Raw genomic sequence first — 20,252 nt, 5'->3', positions numbered from 1 at the left:
ACCTTTTATCCGAAATTCCGTAAACCGAAAAGCTCCGAAAACCGGACATTTTTTCCAGGATGTCATCTGCACATCAAAGCTCGCGTTTGGCGCCAAACATGACCCGAAACGACCCAGGGTCAACCCAGGTCTGTACTACTGTAGCGGCTGCCTCCCTCCCGGAGACCGGGGAGACACTTAAACATCTGTAAATCATTGCTTAAATGTTAGTCAGTTAGTTTGGAGGGCTTTTATGTGAAGGGGGAAACTTTAATTCTTAGTCCCCTACCCGGTCGGAGAAGCGGGGAGCGGGCAATGCCTTACCGGGTCACCGTGCAGTAAGCTCCGGAGCGCTGTGGCCGCCAACTTCCAACAGCTGGGGCTGCGGGCGTCCGGCCGCGGGCGGAGCCGGTTGTAGCTCCAACCCCGGCAACTCTACCCCTGGCTGCGCGGCGCTCCAAATCCAGTGCCGCCCGCAGCCCCAGCTCCGCGATGTTGGGAGTCGGCGGCCACAGCGCTCCAGAGCTTACCGCACGGCGACCCGGTTAAGGCATTGCCCGCTCCCCGCTGGTATCCCAGCGCTGTGGCCGCCGACTCCCAACATCGCAGATTCGGCTGCGGGCGTCCGGCCGCGGGCCGCGCTGGAATTGGAGCGCCGCGCAGCCAGGGGTAGAGTTCGCCGGGGTCGGAGCTCCAACGGGCGCCGCCCACAGCCCCAGCTCCGCGATGTTGGGAGTCAGCGCCCACAGCGCTCCGGAGCTTACTGCACGGCGACCCGGTAAGGCATTGCTCGCTCCCTGCCTCTCCGACCAGGTAGGGGACTAAGAATTAAAGTTTCCCCCTTCAACCCCCCCCCCCACATAAAATCCCTCCAAACTAACTAACATTTAAGCAATGATTTACAATGATTCCCCAGTCTCCGGGGAGGAGGCAGCCGCTCCAGACCTTTCAAGCCGCCCGCGCTACCTACCTAATTACGCTAAATATCTTCCATTCCGAAATCCGAAAAATTACAACTCGCCAGCAATTAAAGACATTTAAAGACTGAAAAGACGAACCAGACACAGGTGGATTTTCGTACGGTTGCTTGTGTAGTTGGACAAGATAGATACACAATGGTACCAGTGACTGGAAGGTCACAAACCATAGATAAGTCGCAAAATAAGAGGTCGGATGAGATCTTCCTACCCAGAAGATGGTATCTTTGGAGTTCTTTACTCTCACAGGTAATGGTCACAACATAGATTGAAGATGGAAATCAATGTTTTCTTTAAAAACTAAGGGAATCAAGTAGAACGGGGCAAAGACACCAAATTAAAGGATCAGTCATGATATCAATGAAAAGTACAGTAGAACAGTTTTGTGAGACTATTTAGCCCACTGCTGTTTCTTAAGTGAATGAACCAGTAGATTTTAGCACCTGATCAACTGTTTCAATTCCATTAACTGCATGGCTTCAACTCTTGAAAAGAATTTCAAGTTCAGAATACCAAGCAATAAAACTTGTGACAACCAGCAATTCAGTTGTGAGCAGTTGACTGGTATAGTTCAGCATGGAAACAATTTTAAATCATAATGTCTTGAATTCCATTCAAGTGTAAAGCATTGAAGCAGTCTTAGATGCTTCAGTACTGTAAGAAACTGGCTTTAATAAGAATGACAGCCATAAGAAACTAACCAAGCAGCTTCATTTTTGGCGAATTGAACAAAATTTGGCACAGAACCACCAAAAAGAATGAGGAAAATTTCAAGAAAGTTCTTAATGGGACCGCAGAATATCATTGGGAAATTTCAAAGACATGCCTGCCAATGACAGAAGGAGTGATATGAAATAGCAAAGGGAAGGTATTTTGTTCATATGTGCAATGCAGATGTCACTGATATTGTACAACTCCATTTGCACCTAAACTGAGGCACAAAGACAAGATAAAAGAGACAAAAGTATTGGAACAAACTCAGGAGAACACGGATATGAGACATTTTGGATTAGGACGTCGCCCATCTGTGTTAAGAAGGGTCCCAACTCGAAACGTTGCCTACCCGTGCTCTCCAAAGATGCTGCCTGACCTGCTGAGTTACTCGTGCACTTTGTGCCTTTTTTTGCAACTCAGTATCCGCAGTCCCTTGAGTCCACAAAGACAAGATGGTAAATTTCTTACCTTGAAAGACATTATTGTACCAGAAAGGTTAAGTAATGTTTTTCCCAACAATCGAGTAGTTTCCCCGATTCCCTTTCATGGCTTTTGTAAATCTTTACTTGTTTACCAACTTTGAGTAAAATTCCTCAACTTAATTTTGTAGTGTTAGTGGAGGGAAAAGATGAGAGGGGAAACTGTGAACTGGTGTCTCTTGATCATTTGTCTGAGCTTCAGATCACAAGTACATCAACTGCAATGCATGAGATGCAATTGCAGATGCTGGTTTATACCAAAGATGAGACAAAAAAATGCTGGTGTAACTCAGCGGATCAGGCAACATCTCTGGAAAAAAAAGTGATGTTTTGGGCGAGAACCCTTCTTCAGACTCAATTACAATGATAAAGATCGATACAAAAAGCTGGAGTAACTCAGCGGGACAGGTAGCATCTCTGGATAGAAGGAATGGGTGACGTTTCGGGCCGAGACCCTTCATCAGACTGCTTTGCGACTACAAAGTTGGAAGAGTTTACAGAGATGAATACAAGAGGAAGACAGAAGGATCTGGTGATAATTTTACATTAGAAGCACAGAAGAGCCAAAGGCAACAGAGACTGGCAAGGCTTGAAGTAATGAGGGGCCAGACAAAGGAAGTGGAGTTTCTTTGCTAGCTTACAAACTACCATAGACAGAAGGGCATCCATTGAACAGTCAAGTTCAAATGCTGCGTAAAGCACTCACCCAGTCCCATTTTCCTGCCTGCTCCCAAGCCCTTTCCATTTCTTTATCATACACCAAGATTAAATAGTATTCTTAAATATTATTACAATATACAAGTTACATGAATTACTACTGGCACAGGAATTACACTGATGAATGGATGTTCCAGCCTTTTCAGAGAGATGTTGCCACAGGTCACTGCTACCTTAAGATTGAAACCCTTACAATAATAGTTAAGATGAAGCAAGACCCAAGAACCATTCTGGTTTAACAGCTACAGATAATAACACTGCTCTGTACCCACTCAGAATTAAATATTACGGTGCTGAATTGCATTTTTTTGGACACGCCAAGAAAAATTCATCAGCCCTAAAAGTGACGTTATAAATGACTGCTTTCAAATAAGAATTGTTCCATCAGCAATTGAAGGTACATCATGCACACTATTTCAACATACAATCTCCAACATGCTGATCTTTCAAAATATTTTGCAATATTCTTTTTGAATGCTTGCCATGGATAATAGGTTTCATCTACATTATATAAGGTCGACTTGCAGCGGCCCAATTATCTGGAAAAATGTTGCAATACTTTCCGTGTATAAATGCACGGCTTAGTGACATTAATCCTCTAAATCAAAACCCATAGCCACTAACTTTCCAAAAAGTTGAATGCAATTAAACCAAGTTTATACAAAAAAAGATCTGGACAGATTCAACCATAAGCAACACATATCCGCAAATTTAATTTGTATTTGGACACTCTGCCGCTGCCTCCCTCTGGAAGCATCAATACCTGCTCGTTACAGTCCCCAGAGGACCAGAAGCCTCATGATACCTTACCCAGCAGACAAGTGAGCATGCATAAATTTAGACTGCGTACTCAGATAGGAGACAGTGAAGCCCAATCCCACCTCTTGAATGGCTGTTGTATCTCTTGCTTTACCACTGCAAATCAAAGCAAATGTAGGATCTTCCCGACCGATTACACATTGTGGTTAATTCACGGCAAAGCCTATTATTAGAATTCTTCACTCATGGATTTCACTCTGAAGTTCCTCATGTTGCAATTTATTTTGTCCAAGGACATAGAATTGAAAATTAAAACTTCCTAAACAACTGGCTGGTAAAGGCAGCATTCGGCATAGCACCAAACCATAGAACAAAGGATTCCATTTTAGTTTCAGGTCTGTGCTCGTCAGGATCACAGCTGATCACAAGAATGCTTTGAAAATACCAATTCTAATTACAATCCTTCAGTTATACTGTAAAGAGCATATCTACAACCTGCTTAAAAGCTCAAATTATCCCTTGTATTCCTTCCTGCAGCAAATATGGGCTGCACTGTGGCACATCTGGTAGAGCTGCTGCGCACAGCACCAGAGACCCGGATTCAATCCTGACCTCTGTCTGTGTGAAGTTTGCATGCTCTCCCTGTGACCACATGGGTTTCCTCCAGGTGCTCTGGTTCTCTCGCAGATCCCAAAGATGCGGATCCGGACCGCAACCCAAGATCATCCGGCCTGCAGGCGTTTTTTCAATTTGTTTTCGCAACCAGGCAACTGTAGCCAGTCGCAGGGATGCGAGCTCAGGGCTCAAAATTAATGGTTGCCCGGGTGCCATTGGCCATCTAAAGTCCCGCTGGTCAACCTAAAAGCTGTGCCATTTTGCCCGACTTGGCAAGCACCCGGGACGCCTGCCATTCAACTCTAAGTGGGACCCCTCTCTAACTCTGTGTCACGCCCCGTCTCCGCCCACCATCCGTGTCCTGGTCGCTGGTCTCCGGCTGCTCCTCATCCTCAATGCTGCCTGCACCATCAGCCGCCCTGCACATGTGCACAACCACGGCGACTGGCCGGCGCCGGGCACTTTCTCCCTCCTTTTGCACTGTGGGAGATCTGACCGCCATTGCTGTCCGGTCGCTGCCTTGCCGCGACCGCTGAAAACCTACGCAGAATCACTCCCTGGAGCTGGATTCTTGGTTCCCTGGTCCTCCAAAAATATTCCAAATGGAATTTAAACTGGAGGTGTTGGAGGGTCCACCACCAAACTCTGAACAATAACAGCCTATTGCACGTTATCTGTTTATTTATTGTGTATATATATATGGTCTATGGTATATAGACACACTGAACTTTTAGCTCCTGGTCTGTATTATGTTTACATATTCTGTTGTGCTGCAGCAAGCAAGAATGTCATTGTCTTATCTGGGACCCATGACAATAAAAGTCACTTGACTTGGACTTAAGCAAAAAAGGGTTCTTGGGGAAAAAAGAGCTACCTTAAATTTAGTTACGTCTGGTTTGGTAACTATGGTAGGGTGAAGACTATTCCATGCTTTAATTGTGCCGGGGAACTCCATGGAGCAGCCAGCATCTCTGGATAGAAGTTGGGTGACGTTTCGGGTAGAGACCCTTCTTTAGACATCTTCTGGTTTTAGTGTTTTTAGTTTAATTTAAAGAAACCGCGTTGGAAACAAGCCCTTCAGCCCACCGAGTCCATGCCGGCCACCAATCACCCGTACACTAGCTCTATCCCACACATTAGCGACGCGTTTTATTCTCTCGCGTCCCAGTTAGAACAATGAAATCCTTACTTGCAGCAACACAACAGAATATGTAAACATACTACTCTGTAAACAATGATATAAACGGGAAAACAAGTGTGTGTGTGTGCGCAGATGCTGGTTTAAACTAAAGATAGACACAAAAGCTGGAGTAACTCAACAGGTCAGACAGAATCTGTGTACAAAAGGGAAATATTACATTTTGGGTTGGGTCTGAAAAAGGTTCCTGCACACCTTTAGAATATGGAAGGAAACAAGAGCACCTGGACCCATGTGATCAAAGGGAAAAGGTGCAAACTCCATACAGACAGCACCCATTTTCAGGATCAATGCCGGGGTCTCTGGCACTTTTAGGCAGCAACTTTATGGCCAATGTACTGCCCCATAGTCTTGAACTGAATTAAAACGTTCAGTAGCTGTAAAGAGGGACACAGCGTGACTTATTTTAAGACTGAAAATGGACAGTTTATTTTTTTTTTAGTAACCAAAAGTTATCAACGTATAATTTTTTGTGTGTTGGAAAACAAAATAGTGGCACAGCTGGTAGACTTGCTGCCTCACACGCCAGAGATCTGTGTTCGATTCTGTCCTCGGGCACTGTCCGCTTGAATTTGCACATTCTCCCTCCAAGCGTGTTGGTTTCCTCCCACATCCCAAAGATGCATTGGCTTGTAGGTTAACTTGTTTCTGTAAAATTGCCCCTTATGTGTAGGGAGCAGGTGAGGTAAGTGGGATAACAGAACTTGTGTGAATGGGTGGTAGACAAAAAAGCTGGATAAAATCAGCGGGTGAGGCAACATCTACGCAGCGAAGGAAGAGGCGACGTTTCGGGTCGAGACCCTTCTTCAGACTGATATCCAGGGGTGGTGGCGGAAAAAAGAAAGGAAGAGGCGGAGACAGTGGGAGAGCTGGGAATGGGAGGGGAAGGTGGGAGAAAGCAAGGACTACCTGCAATTGGAGAAGCCAATGTTCATACCGCTGGGGTGTAAACTACCCAAGCGAAATAGGAGGTGGTGTTCCTCCAATTTGCGGAGGGCCTCACTCATTCTGGCCAAGGAGAAGGCCCAGGACAGAAGGGTCGGATTCGGAATGGGAGGGGGAGTTATAAAGTGTTGAGCCACCGGAAGATCAGGTTGGTTATTGCGAAATGAATGGAGGTGTTGTGCAAAGCGATCGCCAAGCCTGCGCTTGGTCTCACCGAGGTTGATCATACACTGAAAAAATCCAACCACATTTTTTTTTGGAAGTGGAAAGAAATAATAAATTGCATTCATTGCTGCATGTCATTGTGGTATATATCATGTCTTGATTGGTGAATGTTTAGTTTGTGACTTTATTTGAAGCAGAAATAATATGTGAATGCTTCATTGAGCATAATTCCGACTGATAACTACGCACTTCGTCGGATCACAATATCGCACACGCCATGTAAGCAGTCCTAAATTACTACCTAAACTGTCATTTGGCAATCTAAAAAGCTCCCTAGGTTGCTCGGTTGGAAACAGAGAAAAAAAGCTAAGTGAGAGCTGATCTGGGAACTGCAGCTCGCCCTGGGGCACTCAAGACGACTTGGGCGCTACAGCCAGTCCTGGGACACGCAAGCAACTTGGGCGCTACAGCCAATCCGGGACACGCAAGCGACTTGGGCGCTACAAACAGCCCCGGGCCACGCGAGGGACCTGGGAACTGCTGAAAACTAATTGAAAAACAAGTGAAAACTAATGCGAAAAACACCAAGTGTCACACTATGGCGATAGATGTGGCCTGTCATCCGCTCACATTCTGGCCCCTATGCAGGACAAGGTTGCCAACCCCTGGTGTAGAGGGTGAATATGAAAGTGGATAAAATTGAACTAGTGTGAATGGATGTGATGGTCAGCATGGACTCAGTTGGCCAAAGGCCTGTTTCCATGCTGTACCTCTCTAAGCTTCCAGTTCAATCATTGCTGCTAACAAAAGGTTACCTTCATGGTTAAAACTATTTTTGTGCTCCCACAGCTCAAATAAATCTTGAGAATGGTCCTAATGCAGTTTATAGGGCAGCCATAAGAATGCATATTTACTGCTCCATTTGATAGTTTCCTGCCCAATTTATAGCCCTTTCTGAAATAGGTATTAAAATAGACATGTTCTTATTAAGTGATCTGTTCTTGACTCATTGTTTCTGGACACTGGCTGTGATGAACAGAAACACATGCAGTAAAGACACTTGAACAAAACTGTACATTCGCTAATTGGGAGGAGCAAAAAATAAATTAAAAATTGATCTTTCAGATACTGTTATGAGACATTAATCTTGTACATTCCCAACAGTATTATCCACAGCACCATTAGCCACATACCTATTCCAATGTGAAATAATATTTTTGTGGAAAAAACTAGTGCCCCCTGCAGATAGTTTAGTTAAAGGCAACCAAACCAAAATGTCACCAACTACTAGTGATCAAATGATGTACATTTAATTAGCTGATTTCAAGCAGAGTGGCACTTGAGGGACAACCCAAATTATCCCCAATGAGCTCATGTGCGCAGTCTTTAATTTGTTCTTGGCCAGAGGGCAACGACAAATACAGTCCCCTCCATAATGTTTGGGACAAAGACCCGTCATTTATTTATTTGGCTCTGTACACCACAATTTGAGATTTGTAATTAAAAAAAAATTAAAATCACATGTGGTTAAAGTGCACATTGTCAGATTTTAATAAAGGCCATTTATATAATTTTAGTTTCACCATGTAGAAATTACAGCTGTGTTTATACATAGTCCCCACAATTCAGGGCATCATAATGTTTGTGACACATGGCTTCATGGGCGTTTGTAATTGTTCAGGTGTGTTTAATTGCCTCTTTAATGCAAGTCCAATTGCAGGTAGTCCTTGCTTTCCTCCAGTCTTTCCATCACCTTTGGAAACTTTTATTGCTGTTTACCAACATGAGGAGCAAAGTTGTGCCAATGAAAGTCAAAGAAGCCATTATGAGACCGAGAAACAAGAATAAAACTGTTAGAAACATCAGCCAAACCTTGGGAGTACCAAAATCAACTGTTTGTAACATCATTAAGAAGAAAGAGCACTAGTGAGCTTACTAATTGCAATGGGACTGGCAGGCCAAGGAAGACCTCCACAGTTGAAGACAGAAGAATTCTCCCTATAATAAAGAAAAATCCCCAAACTCCTATCCGACAGATCAGAAACACTCTTCGGGAGTCAGGTGTGGATTTGTCAATGACCATTGTCCGCAGAAGACTTCAGGAACAGAAATACAGAGGCTACACTGCAAGATGCAAACCACTGGTTAGCTGCAAAAATAAGATGGCCAGGTTACAGTCTGCCAATAATTACTTAAGAACAAATACAGTTCAGGAAAAGAGATTTGAGGACAGACAAGAATGACAGAGATTAACTTATATCAGAGTGATGGCAAGAACACAGTATGGAGGAGAGAAGGAACTGCCCAAGATCCAAAACATATCACCTCATCTGTGAAGCAGTGGTGGAGGTGTTATGGGCTGGGCATGAATGGTTGCTGAAAGTACTGGCTCACTTATCTTCATTGATGATACAACTGCTGATGGTAGTAACATAACGAATTCTAAAGTGTATAGACACATCCCATCTGCTCAAGTTCAAACAAATGCCTCAAAAATGATTGGCCGGCAGTTTATTCTACAGCAAGACAATGATTCCAAACATACTGCTAAAGCAACAAAGGAGTTTTTCAAAGCTAAAAATAGTCCAATCTTGACTGGTCAAGACCATCGCCCAATCTGAACCTTTTATATGCTGAAGAGAAAACTGAGGGGAACTAGCTCCCAAAACAAGCATACGGTAAAGTTGGCTGCAAGAGAGCACCACCAGAGAAGACACCCAGCAACTGGTGATGTCCATGAATCACAGACTTCAAACAGTTCTTGCATGCAAAGGATACACAACAAAATACTAAACATAACAACTTTCATTTACATGACATTGCTGTGTCCCAACATTATGATGCCCTGAAATGGGGGGGACCCATGTATAAACACTGCTGTTATTTCTACATGGTGAAACCAAAATGTATAAAAATGGCCTTTATTAAAATCTGACAATGTGCACTTTAACCACATGTGATTTTTTTTTTTTCTATTACACATCTTAAATTGTGGAGTACAGAGGCAAATAAATAAATGACGGGTCTTTGTTCCAGACATTATGGAGGGCACTGTGTGTATTACGAATCAGTAATATCGATGGAGAGGTATTGTTTGCCTTCTGTTTTGAGCCTCTTCAGCCTTTATGTAGACTTTATGTTCAAGGAGCGAGATTTCAAATAGAGAGATGGGAGGAATGCAATCATTTTACTTCTGTCCAATATACAGTGAATCCTGCTGCATACTGTGCACAGAGAGAATTCTGAATTGACTTGTCAAAGAATAACCAACATCCAGTGCCACACATCAATTGTTCCTGTGCTCTGTAAATATATCAAGTGTGGTTCACTTGAAATACAATGAATTACTTATCAAGATTCTTAATTAGACAGCAGCAATTTGCACACAGTCAAATTAAAAGGTGACAAATGAAGAAATTACTGGCATAGTTACTCCAGCGCTTTGTTTCAGACCACATTCAAGTTCTCGTTTGATATTAAACAAAATAGTTGAGAATATATTTTGGCCTGCATTCCGAACTTTCCGAATGCTCAGCTGATGCTCAACATCAAAATGAATCCTTGATTAATACAATTCCTGGAAAAATGGTGTTCAGAAGGCAGCTGTATTTCTTTAGCGCTCCATCAAACCAACTTGAAATGCTTTTATACATTTGGAAGTACAGTGTAGGTTTTGGTTTCTGTTGTTGGAAGTGCGGTTGAGCAAGTCCTGGCCTGGGACCTGGCAAAGTTCCGGTCACCATATAAAATGGAAAATGGGGAAATGAATGGTTATAAGATCAAGAAAAGCACCAGAAATCTATAAAGCAGAAAAGGCAAAAACAGGCTCAAGTTAAAATTGAGGAGTGACTTGAACAAGATCTTTATAATTACAATGGAGGAATGCGTTTCATTTGTGGAGTCCCTCAAAAGAAGCATACAAGATAATCATTAGATCCAGTAGAATTATTGACAATTACTTCAACTGAAGGGATTTGAAACACTACCATAAGGAGCAGCCAAAACAAATAGTATAGATGTATTTTATGCAACGGTATCCAAAATAAAGATATAAAGTGTGATCATAAGGAGAGGCAAGGAGAACTTGAATGTGGTTTGAAACAAAGCGATGGAGTAACTAAGCCAGTCAGGCAGCATTTTTGAAGGACATGGATAGATAACGTTTCGGTTCAGGACCGTTCTTCAGACCCAAAACATCAGCTATTCATGTCCTCCAGAGATGCTGCCCAACCCGATGATTTACAAAGATTCCAGCATTTGCAGTTCTTTTGAATGTTGTCTACTTTTGTATTGAAAATATTGCAAATCTGGAGTGCAGTTTGAACTTTGATACAAGAGATCAAAATCTTTAATGTCATACAACTATCAAGCTCTGCTTTGTATATGCGATTGAGTACAGTAAACAAGTCTAGGTTTAAGTTCTAAAGAGATTATTAAGGTGGGTCAATTGGGAAAACGTCCACCAAGTAAAGCCACTGACCTGGTGATGTTCAACATGGATGCTGTCTCCTGTAGGCCAGCGATGCTTCCCATTGTAACCACCGCCGCCTCCTCCTCCACCTCCTCCGCTACTACCACCACCCCCTGCTACTCCACTGCCTGCGCCTCCTCCCAGGTGCTCTCCGGGCTGCCGCTGGAAGAAGTAATCCACCATGGCATCGTCCTGCGAGCGGCCGGCGGCCAGCGCCAGGGCTGGCACCACCACCGGCAGGGGAGGCCCCATCGAGCCCGGGCCTTGCGTGGAGACCGAGGCGGCTGCGGCTGCTGCTGCTGCGGCTGCGGCCAGCGCCTGGGAGGCGGCGTGCTGCTGCTGCTGTTGCTGGGGGCCGGCGGAGGAGGGTCCAGTTAGCACCACGGGCATGTTGTGATTGTGAACGACGCTGTTGCCGAGAGTGTCCTGAGGTGGCGGCGGCTGATACGGCTGCTGGGGGAGGGAGTCCTGCCAGAGCACTTCATTCATACCTTAAAAACACAGGGAACCATCCCACCTAGTCCTGCAAAAAACACAAAAGTAAACCACAACTTTACACAAAGTGCACCATTTGCAAAGCTGCAACATTTCTGCTTTCAAGTCAATTTCAATTTAAAGCATTGACTTTTGCTCTCAAGTTTTAGATGCACAAAAATGCTTTCAATGAAAATGGGCTTTATGCTACATACATGGTGATGCTGATTTTTTTTTTTTTTTTTAAATACAAAGGATCGTCGCCTCCCCCTCCCCTTTCTGGAAAATAATACGTGAATGTTGCACGTTCACGCCCACTAGCTTCGAGATATTAAAAATCAACTTGTGTAAATCAACAAATGTAAGGCTGCACTGAGCGGGGAAAATCTACTTCAGCATGGCTTTGAACAGCACGTGAATCCCCCCCAAAACACCATGTGTTTCGATGTGGTTTCACAACGCAAAATAATGGAGAGAAAAAAAATTAGCGACGGATAAAATCTTGAGAATATGCCAGGAAAAATGCTACAACTTAAATATAATTTCATCCGTGATATTTATACTCTGATTTAAAAAAATATATATATAAACGCTAATTCCAGATACTAACACATAATATCAAGATACAGCAATGATATTTGACAAGCAATGAGCACACAACACCCCCCCCCCTCTCTCTCTCCCTCCTCCTCCCCTCGTGTGCTTTGGTACTGCAGAATATGGAATCAACAAAGAAATAGGCCTAGCTTTGAAAACATGCACTGTGTATTAAAAGCACTGGGCGGGGATATTTTGTCCCCATTAAAAATTCGAAACCTTCTCAATTGTATTTATTTTTTACAGAATTGAAAATTTATATATTAAATAATGACTGCATGGCAAATGAGCTCGTAACTTCACCTTAATATCCCTATATTAGTATATATTAATCTACATTCTAAAATTGGCTAGATGTTGGACAGCAGTTCAAGTACAAGCTCCCTCGACTCCTAATTCCTGTTAATTCATATGCTCATCAACTGTTGTTTTCACATGCAACATTAAAAGAGGAACATGTATAAAACATTAAAAATAAAAAAAGGTTATGGAAATATCACCAAATTACCAAATACGTGCACTTCTTAGATCTTTCAACAAACCACAGTTGCAGTAAATATTTGTTTTGTACACTTACAATGAAGTGAGATTACTCAATAGATTTAAAAAATTTTAACTTTGAGTGTTTGTGAACAACATCCATTACCTTCAGCTGAATCAAAAGCCACAATTCAACATATGGTTTGAAACAAACATTTTCAAACTGATTAATAAAAATGTAAATTATATAACCATTCACGATAGGAAAGATTAAATGTGTCTTTAAACAAAATTTAGTTAATGGAAAGCTACAGTTGGGATATATGTAGAAAACATACAACTTTCCTAATTGCAGGCCCACTGCAAGAATGTTGGGAAATCCCAATATTTCAATTTTAGCCAATGTCAGATATTATCAAGATGAAATACTGAACCCAGCTGAATCTGAACACAAACAAGCTTTCATGATTTAATAATATTTCTACCAACTTTAAAATATATGTCGAATCTGAAACAGTTCTTTAATTTTCTTCCCTTGCTGAACCAGACTTTCCACAAATTATCCAGTAACTAAATGCCACATCCCACAAAGGAAAGATTATTTGTACGAAGAATGTACTAAATGGCAACATTTTTTTTCTGTAAAGGTTTTTTTGTTGTTTTTGCATGACTGCAATACCTCCACATTGAAACATACAGTACACATTTCACAACCATTTTATTCAAATCTGTATTCCAGCCTTTTAAAAAAGTAAACAAATATTGCAAATACAACAATTATGAAAACAAGTCCAATATTTCATGCATTGAAACCAGCTTTCCTTCCCCATTGTAAAAAAAGCCTCGTTTCCTGAAATAATTGAAAGGAGCAAATTTTCACAAACTTTAACCATCTGGCTTTGTGCAGGGGGTTTGGACGGGGCCTTAAAATTTACCCCCTCCCTCCCCCTTTTGCCCCCACATAAATATGCCCTTTGGTATTTATATTGCTGCTGCTGCTGCTGCCCCTGCCCCTCATGAACACACACAGAGACACACACACAGACAGAGACACACACAGACAGACAAACACACACACACTACAACAATGGCCCCCGAGCCCAAAATACTGGGCAGAAAGGGGCGCTGGAGGAAAAGTAATCGCGCAAATTCTCCCCCTCCGCGGCCACGCCGCCCCACAATATCGGGCTCCTCGGGTGGCTGGGCGTCTAAGCTGTCGACTGGTGGGGTCAGGGTGGGATACTCACAGGCAGAGCGGAGAGATTGCAGCGGATTGCGGCCCCTCTCGATCTTCCTTCTTTACAACATGGCGCTACACTGGGACACTCGAGCGCAAAGCGTGCTGGGAGAGGACGGCCTCCCTCCCCCACTCAGCCTTTGTTTTATTTTACTTGAAGCTCCAACTTGCAGTATCTTAGAAACAGGCGACAGCATACCTCCTAAACCTTCTCCTTCCAATACCTTCACATCCATACTTTTAATATGGCTCATTCCTGCAAAGAGGCTAAATGTATTTTATCTTAAAGAGTGTGCAGTGGGAAATTTCCATCCAAATGCCTCTCTTTAAGACATGTCAATATAATCCTTAACATAGAAACATAGAAAATAGGTGCAGGAGTAGGCCATTCGGCCCTTCGATCCTGCACCGCCATTCAATATGATCATGGCTGATCATCCAACTCAGTATCCCATCCCTGCCTTCTCTCCATAACCCCCCCCCGATCCCTTTAGCCACAAGGGCCACATCTAACTCCCTCTTAAATATAGCCAATGAACTGGCCTCAACTACCTTATGTGGCAGAGAATTCCAGAGATTCACTACTCTCTGTGTGAAAAATGTTTTCCTCATCTCGGTCCTAAAAGATTTCCCCCTTATCCTTAAACTGCGACCCCTTGTTCTGGACTTCCCCAACATTGGGAACAATCGTGTTAAGAGCACAAATTAGGCCTAATTTTTCTTCTGTAGACACAAAATGCTGGGGTAACTCAGCAGGACAGGCAGCATCTCTAGATAGAAAGAATGGGTGACTTTTCGGGTTGTGAAGAAGGGTCTCGAACCGAAACATCACCCCTACCTATCCAGAGATGCTGCCTGTCCCGCTGATTTACTCCAGCATTTTGTGTCTATCTTCGGGGTAAACCAGCATCTGTAGTTCCTTCCTATTTTTTCTTCTGGTGGATTTATACTGGTCTTGCACTAATTTAAAAAAAATGCAGGAAAGCAAATACTATGCAACAAAAATCAGAGAATCATGCCATAGGCAGACTTTATCAGCAAATGATTACAAACTACACAAGTGCAGCTGATTTTGGGAACATAATTTTTTTTCTTTTCATGTGAAACTTTGATCAACTATTGTTGCAGACATTCATTGCAATTGCAACAAAATAGAGACACAAGAGATCGCAAATGCTGGAGTCTTGAGCAAAAACAAAGTGCTGGAATAACTCAATGGGTCAGGCAGCATCTGTGGAGGAAATGGACAGACAATGTTTTGGGTTGGGTCACTCGTTCTGAAGAAGGGTCAAAATAGTTTCTGCCCATTTCCTTTACTGATGCTGTCTGACCCACAAATGATAGTGTTTGAAAATAAGCCTTTGGCTCATCAGGTCCATACCGACTATCAAGTATGCATTTACATCCATCCCATTTAATACTGCCCTCAACTTTCCCCTCTCAATAATTCTAACTCTCATCTACACACTAGGGGCAATTAAAGTGGCCCAGTAACCCCCTCACATATTGGGATGTGGAAGGAAACTGGAGCATCCAAAGGAAGTCCATACAGTCACGAGGAGAATGTGCAAACTCCACACAGTCAGCTCCACAGGTCAGACCTGAACTTGGATTTGTCGAGCTATGAGGCAACAGTTTTTCATAGTTCTTTCTCTAATCCTATTGATTGATATTATGGCTAAGATTTTAATATCATATTTGACCATGGTATAGGGCACTATGCAATTTGCAGCTGGCAGTATGTAAATTATACCAAATTGTTTGGAATAGCAACAGAAGGGAAAATAAATGTTATAAATAGAGACCAGAAATCAGGCATACATGTCACACAACCAGTATGAGGTGTAACATTAACCCCTGGACTCCATGTATAATACTTAGCCAAGTGAGAGCTCTGGTGATGTACGTTAAACAAATAGTTTATATTAAAATACCATCAATGATACAGGCAAAAAAACATGGTGCTTTCACCGGCAAACAATAATCATCCAACTATTTAAAAACAGTGAATTCTGGATATAAATGAATTACGGACATTAGCCTCATGCCTGAAATCACTGGATGGCTCAATTGTAATCATGTGTTGTCTTTCCGCTGACTGGTTAGCATGTAACAAAAGCTTTTCACTGTACCTTGGCACATGTGCCAATGAACTAAACTCAACACAAACTCAACTCAAATTACACTAAACCATGACGGGGATCTCTCTCCTGCTAGACCCCCCCCCCCAGAGTCGTGCCGTGGATTTCATCAGGTGCGTATTTATCTTTTTATCCAAAATATACATTCCAGTGCTCAGTACTCCACCATGTCTCTTTGACTTTACATTCCTGAGCTTGTACCAGAATGGAATTAAACCCTCAATCTTCAATCTTCTGACCCAGAGATATAGTGCCACCAACTAACCACAGTTGCATTTAATTAAAAAGATTAAAATGTATATATACAGTACCCTAAATAATGAAAACCTAAAAATAGACTCAAGAGTCCATGTGCATGTCAGAAACATGTAATATTCAGGATATAGACACAAAAAGCTAGAGTAACTCAGCGGGACAGGCAGCATCTCTGGAGAGAAGGTATGGGTGATGTTTTGGGTTGAAGTTCTTCTTCAGAGATGCCTTCTCTCCAGAGATGCTGCCTGTCCCACTTAGTTTCTCCAACGTTTTAAAGTCTATCTTTGGTTTAAACTAGCATCTGCAGTTCGTTCTTACACATGTAATATTTAAGTACTGCAAAATACTCAAGATAGCTAATGGAATGCTAAACTAAAATGGAAAATGCAGGAGCTATTTAGCGCATCAGATAACATACTCAGATCGTATCTGACACGCTAAAAGAAAGAGTTCACGGTTGAGGCCAACCCCCTTGCATAATGAAGGTCTGGAGAAGGGTCTCAACCCGAAACCTCACCCATTCCATCCCTCCAGAGATGCTGCCCGTCTCGCTGAGTTACTGCAGCTTTTTGTGTCTATCTTCCATAATGGAATGTTGGCCTTTGTACAAAGTGGGTAGATTCTATGTCATAGCCATGATTAGGCCATGCTTAAAATAATGAGAGTAGTTCTGAGAACTATGCCTCAGGAAGGACAGACAGGCTTTGGAAGAGACGAGCATAAATTTACCAGAATACCGCTTGGACTCCTAGGATTAAATTGGAAAGAGAGATTGCACAAACTTTAAATGCAGTCCCTGTGATTTAAGTAAAATGTTTTGAAATGTAATGCCCAAGCAAGGGAAATGTATAACATGGGAACCCGGAGAACATTTAGATGTCTAGCATTCATTCGGAAATTGCTCAGTGCCGGGATGTCTCATGGATAAAAAAATGCTTAAAGAGGAACTGAGTGCAAGTGAAACAGAATAGAAAAAAACATTAGAAGTCAGGAACTGTAGATGTTGATTTGTGCAAAAGGAGCAACTCATCGGGCCTGGCTGCATCTCTGGCGAACATGGACAGGTGATGTTTCGGGTCAGAACCCTTCTGCAGATGGCCTATCTCATTCAGGAAACTCTTGCTTCCCGATTAGAAGATTGGGAGCTTAAATTCCACTTTGGTGTCTTAGCACAGTCATAGAGTGATACAGCATGGAAACTGGCCCTTCGGCCCAACTTGCCCACATCGGCCAACATGTCCCAGCTACACTCGTCCAACCTGCCCGCATTTGGTCCATATCCCTCCAAACCTGTCCCATCCATGTACCTGCCTAACTGTTTCTTAAATTTTGGGATTGTCCCTGCCTCAACTACCTCCTCTGGCAGATTGTTACATACACCCACCACCCTCTGTGTGAAACAAGTTACCTCCTATTAAATCTTTTCCCCTTCGCCTTAAACCTATGTCCTCAATTCATCTACTCTGGGCAAGGGACTCTGTGCACCTACCCGATCTATTCCTCTCACAATTTTATACATCTCTATAAGATCACCCCTCGTCCTCCTGCACTCCAAGGAATAGAGTCCCAGCTTACTCAGCCTCTCCCTATAGCTCGGAAATGAATGGGGTATTCCAGTGAGGGAATGCAGTAATTTCCACGGCCCATCTTTTGGAGGAGTTGATAAAATGAGGTTCTCTATCATAATGTTGAAGATACCCTGTCATTATTTTTTTAAGAGCAGGGGAAAATTCCGTCTTGGACAATATTTCTGCCCCAACTGCATCAAGAAAAAGTGGACCATCTCATACTCACAGTAAAAGGGTGGCACGGTGGCACAACGGTAGATCTGCTGCCATACAGCAATTGCTGCACCAGAGACCTGGGTTCGATCCCGACTACGGGTGCTGTCTGCACAGAGTTTATACATTCTCTCCACACTCCAAAGACGTACAGGTTTGTAGATTAATTGGCTTGGTAGAAGTATAAATTTCCCCTAGTGTGTGTAGAATAGTGTTAATGTGCAGGGATCGCTGGTCGGTGCGGACTCGGTGGGCCGAAGGGCCTGTTTCTGCGCTGTATCTCTAAACTAAACTACTGAGTGGGAGCCTTTTGTGAACACAGAAACACAAGAAGATCAAGGGGCAAGAGTAGTCCACCAGTCCACTCAAGCCGATCCTGTCATTCAATCTGATCTGCTCCAGGCCTCCACTCCTTTTCTGTGCCAGTTATCCAGTGCCTTTAATCCTTTGATCTTATATCAAAATTATCTACCTTAAAAACGTGCGAAGAGCTAGCCTCCATAACTCTCTGGGGTAGACAATCACGGACATTCACAACCCTCTCGGAGAAGTTGGCAGCAGTTAAGCCGTGCCTCACAGCACCAGAGGCGTGGGTTCTGACTGTGTGGAATTTGCACGTTCTCCCTGTGACCACGTGGGTTTTCTCCAGCACCTCTGGTCCCCTTGCACATTCCAAAGATGTACAGGTTTGTAGGTTAATTGGCCCCTGTAAAAATGCCTTCGTGTGTAAAGAGCGGATGAGAAAGTGGAAGAACATAGAACTAATGTGAACGGGTGATCGATGGTCAGCATGGGCTCGGTGGGCCGAAAGGCCTGCTTCTATGCTGTATCATTCAATCAATGTTTAAAGCCTGAAGGTAGACACAAAGTGCTGGAGTAATTCTGCAGCTCAGGGCGCATCTGTAGAGAAAAAGGATGGGTGATGATTCGAGTCGGAAACCTTCTTCAGACTGAAGGTAGAGGGGTGGTGGTACTGGGGGTGGGAAAAGGCTAGAACAAGTCTGGGCTGGCAACACAGATAGGCTAGGTAGGTTGGTGTTTCAAGCCCTTTACCTTGAAATAGTGTCCCCCTTATTGAAACTCTCCCACAAGTAAAAACATTTTAACATCTATCCTAGCATGCCCCTTTACGAAGCTATACCTTTCAGTAAGATTCACCCTCAGGGCCGGCCTTAGGAGGTGCGGGGCCCAATTGGGAGCAATTGGTCCAATTGGCTTAAGGCCGGCCCTATTTACCCTCATTCTTCCAGCTGCCAAAGAATACAGACCTAACCTATTTAGCCTCCCTTGATAGGACAATTCTCTCATGCTAGCAATTAGCTTAATGAATCTTGTTAGGACTGCCTCCAATGACAATATATCCTTTCTTGGGTAATTGGACCCAAACTTTGCACAGGACATCAGGGTCCCTATTTCTAAATTCAAACTTCTGTGCACAAATTTGTCACAACGTTATTAATTACACGTCAAAAAGTACTTAACTGCCTGTTTAAAACACTGAGGTTGCAAACAATCCTTTCTAAAGGAGGGTCTTGACCTAAAATGTAATTTATCTATGTCCTGCAAATATGCTTCCTGACCTGCTGAGTTACTCCGGCACTTTGTATCTTCCTTTCTAAATTTAAGGGTTTTTTTTCTTAATGAGAGTTTCAAGAACACGTGTTCATCCTCTCTTACAAACATTGTATTATTTAAAGAGATGGGGCGCAGGCAACCTATTCCCAGACCGCTTGTTGGGGGAAATAAACTAGAATTAATGTTTCTTTATACCTTACTTTTCACAAACTTGGGATATTTTTCAAAGTTTGAAAACTAATGCAAAATGGGATTAATGTAAGGAGACAAAAATGCTGGAGAAACTCAGCGGGTGAGGCAGCATCTATAGAGCAAAGGAAATAGGCAACGTTTCGGGCCGAAACCCTTCTTCAGACTGATGTAGAGTCAGTGTGAAATGGCTGGTTGATGGTTGATGTGGACTCAATGGGCTGAAGATCCTGTGTTGTATCTATCACGGAGAAGTATCATTAGTAAAGAAGAGAAATGTTACAGCCTGGTTTTGCACAGCCAAGAAATAAAAACAAGCAGGTTCGTAGGTAACTAGCCACTGTACATTGCTCTTAATGTGGAGGTGAGTGGTAGAATCTGGGGAGAGAATCTGAGAAAAATATAAAATGATTCAGATTCAGGGACAGTTTCTTCCCAGCTGTTATCAGGCAACTAACCTGCATGTCATGTTATGTTAGAGGAAATATTAAATCTTCACAACAA

At 43.0% G+C, this 20,252-nt stretch overlaps 1 protein-coding gene across 7 annotated transcripts in view; it reads right to left on the bottom strand.

Annotated features, from left to right (window-relative positions):
* pum1 (pumilio RNA-binding family member 1) overlaps positions 1 to 13,935 on the bottom strand; it is an 84,825-nt gene extending 70,890 nt beyond the window's left edge. For 6 of the 7 annotated variants that reach the window (XM_055656511.1, XM_055656514.1, XM_055656512.1 and 3 more), the window contains exons 1-2: positions 13,818 to 13,935; positions 11,029 to 11,542 (exon numbers count right to left, since the gene is read on the bottom strand). In XM_055656511.1, coding sequence (XP_055512486.1) covers positions 11,029 to 11,508 — 480 coding nt within the window. In that variant the 5' untranslated portion in view covers positions 11,509 to 11,542; positions 13,818 to 13,935. The remainder of the gene's footprint in view (positions 1 to 11,028; positions 11,543 to 13,817) is intronic. The other variant, XM_055656518.1, reaches the window with a different exon arrangement.
* Between the last annotated feature and the right edge of the window lie 6,317 nt (positions 13,936 to 20,252).

This window comes from Leucoraja erinacea, chromosome 26, assembly GCF_028641065.1.
Source record: "Leucoraja erinacea ecotype New England chromosome 26, Leri_hhj_1, whole genome shotgun sequence".
Classification (NCBI taxonomy): Eukaryota; Metazoa; Chordata; class Chondrichthyes; order Rajiformes; family Rajidae; genus Leucoraja; species Leucoraja erinaceus.
This window is presented reverse-complemented; position numbering and strand designations above follow the sequence as displayed.